Source organism: Mandrillus leucophaeus, unplaced genomic scaffold (assembly GCF_000951045.1).
Source record: "Mandrillus leucophaeus isolate KB7577 unplaced genomic scaffold, Mleu.le_1.0 Scaffold200, whole genome shotgun sequence".
NCBI classification, from domain to species: domain Eukaryota; kingdom Metazoa; phylum Chordata; class Mammalia; order Primates; family Cercopithecidae; genus Mandrillus; species Mandrillus leucophaeus.
The window spans coordinates 19,766-22,271 of NW_012102033.1; the positions used below are offsets into that span (position 1 = coordinate 19,766).

General features: G+C 57.5%; 1 protein-coding gene across 1 annotated transcript in view; it reads right to left on the reverse strand.

Annotated features, from left to right (window-relative positions):
• Window positions 1-2,389: 2,389 nt before the first annotated feature.
• RPS11 (ribosomal protein S11) overlaps window positions 2,390-2,506 on the reverse strand; it is a 17,918-nt gene continuing 17,801 nt past the window's right edge. The window contains exon 6 of the mRNA XM_011979279.1: window positions 2,390-2,489. Within this exon, the coding sequence (XP_011834669.1) occupies window positions 2,445-2,489 (45 nt within the window). The 3' untranslated portion in view covers window positions 2,390-2,444. The remainder of the gene's footprint in view (window positions 2,490-2,506) is intronic.

Genomic DNA, 2,506 nt, shown 5'->3' on the forward strand with positions numbered 1-2,506 from the left:
GAGTAGCTGGGATTAAAGGTGCCTGCCACCATGCCCAGCTAATTTTTGTAGAGATGGGGTTTCACCATCTTGGTCAGGCTGGTCTTGAACTCCTGACCTCGTGATCCACCCACCTTGGCCTCCCAAAGTGCTGGGATTACAAGCGTGAGACACTGCACCTGGCCGGAAGGCTGGTATCTTTCAGAGTGCAATTATCTTGGAATATAAAGAATTTCTTCAGGTTGAATTACTTAGAAGTTTGTCACTGACTTGTTCCTGAACTATGACACACGAATATTTGGGCTAAGAAATAGTTTCTCTTGGCCGGGCATGGTGGCTCATGCCTGTAATCCCAGCACTTCGGGAGGCCAACACAGGTGGATCATGAGGTCAGGAGTTTGAGACTAGCCTGGCCAACATGGTGAAAAATTTACTAAAATTTTTCTCTACTAAAAATTTAAAAATTAGCCAGGTGTGGTGGCGCACGTCTGTAAACCCAGCTACTCAGGAGATGGAGGCAGGAGAATGGCTTTAACCTGGGAGGCGGAGGTTGCGATGAGCCAAGATTGTGCCGTTGCACTCCAGCCTGGGCAACAGAGCAAGACTCTGCCTCAAAAACAAAATAAAATTAAAAAATGAAAAGAACCTATAGTCCTTATCCCCACTCTTCAGGTGTAAGGCCTGTCGAGGGGTTCCAGGGGGTCTTTTAAACTTGGTCTTTGCATCCACCAGGCCCAGCAGAGGTCCCTCCCCAGCACACACTCTGACCCCAGCACACAACCTGACGCAATGGGGTGCCAAGGAGACGCCCCAACAATCGAGGAGGAAACCGGGGAGCCGGGCTGTTGTTGTAAACACAGCCGCCCCACCCGAACGGAAACACCTGCGGCCGAGGGGAGGGGGCCGTGACCTCCCATCCCCCTCTGGGTCTCCGTCCCCTCCCTCTGGAGTCCACACTCCCCCTTTGCCCCTCTCTGGATCTCTACTGCCCCCAGCATAGGGTGGGGTGGGTGTGCAGTTTCTGCGACTCAGGGCGGCGTCCCCCCAACCTGTCCCTGCCCCTTCCTGCCCTCTTTGATGCGGCCCCACTTCCTCTGGCAGGAACCCCCGCCCTCTCTGGACCTGGGTATAAGGCAGGGACTGGGCCCACGGGGAGGCGGCGTCCCCGAGACAGCAGCGGCAGCGGCGGCTCCTCTCCCCATGGCCCTGTCTCCCAACCCTTGTACCAGTGCTGGGCTCAGACCCTGGTACAGGCCTGGGGGACAGGGACCTGGGGACCCCGGCACCGGCAGGCCCGAAAGAGGTCAGCAGGCATTCAGACCTCCCTTCCCTGTACCCCCATCTCTGCTGCTGCTTTGATGCAGGTCTCTCCCCTTTGGGTCCCACAGACCCTCTGGTGTGCTCCTGCCTTGCTGCCCCCCTCCTCCACGCCTGTCATCCCACCTCTGTGATGCGCAAAGTGCACCTGTTTCTATCGTACCTGCCTCTCCCGGTGGTCTCTGTGCTCTCCCCAGCTCTGCAAAACCCTTCCTCCCCATGTGCCACAACCCTGGGCCACCGTGTCTGTCCTGCCCTGTTCCTCCCAAGGCCCCCATCTCTGTGGCTCCTGGGTGTTGGGCCATCTCCGGGCGCTTCCTACTCACTTCCTTCCCAGCAGCCTGGGCCCCGGTGCCACTGAGCGGGCTCCAGGGCAGCGTCATGATGCCACTTGCCCACACCACCAATCTCCTTACTTCGATTTTGAGGCAGCCGGTGCAAAGGAAGTTTCTAGAATCTGAGATCTGGAATTCAGCTACTCACTGGGACTCCAGGTGGAGGACTTGGCCTCTCCCAGGTAACTTTCCTCATATGCAAATAGGCATGGTGCCCAACTAGGAGTGGGTGGTGGGTGCATGGGGCCCCCTCCTTGGCTATAAGCAAGGATAGGAAGCCCAGGCTGAAGTCAAGAGCTTTACAGTTCACAGCCAGACAACAGGGACTCAGCACATCGCACTCTACTTGGGTGAGCCCATGCCCACAGCAGGCGGGCTGTAGCTTCCCCTCCCCCCCACCCGAGGTGGTCAGGAAAGAGACAGACCAGGGCCTGGAGGACCCAGGGGCCTCCGCCCTCACTCACTTCCTCCCCAGAGACCGGAGGGCGGGGGAGGACAGCACACCAGGTAATCAGCCTTATTCAGACACCAAAAAGGTGACGCGGGAGGACAGCACACCAGGTAATCAGCCTTATTCACACACCAAAAAGGTGACAAGGACCAAAAAAGGAGACCCAGGGGAAGACAGGCATCTCAGGCTCCACTGTCCTCACCCACAGACACGGGCAGGAGGCCTGACAGCAGCCTTGCTCAATTCCCCGAGGGACACCCCCATCCCCCCAGTGCTCTGGTAAAGGCACAGAGATCCCAAGTCTGGCCTGGGAATGAGAAAATAACTTTATTTCATGGTGGGGAGCGGGCCGATGTCCAGCCTCAGAACTTCTGGAACTGCTTCTTGGTGCCGGCAGCCTTGGTGACCTTGAGCACGTTGAAGC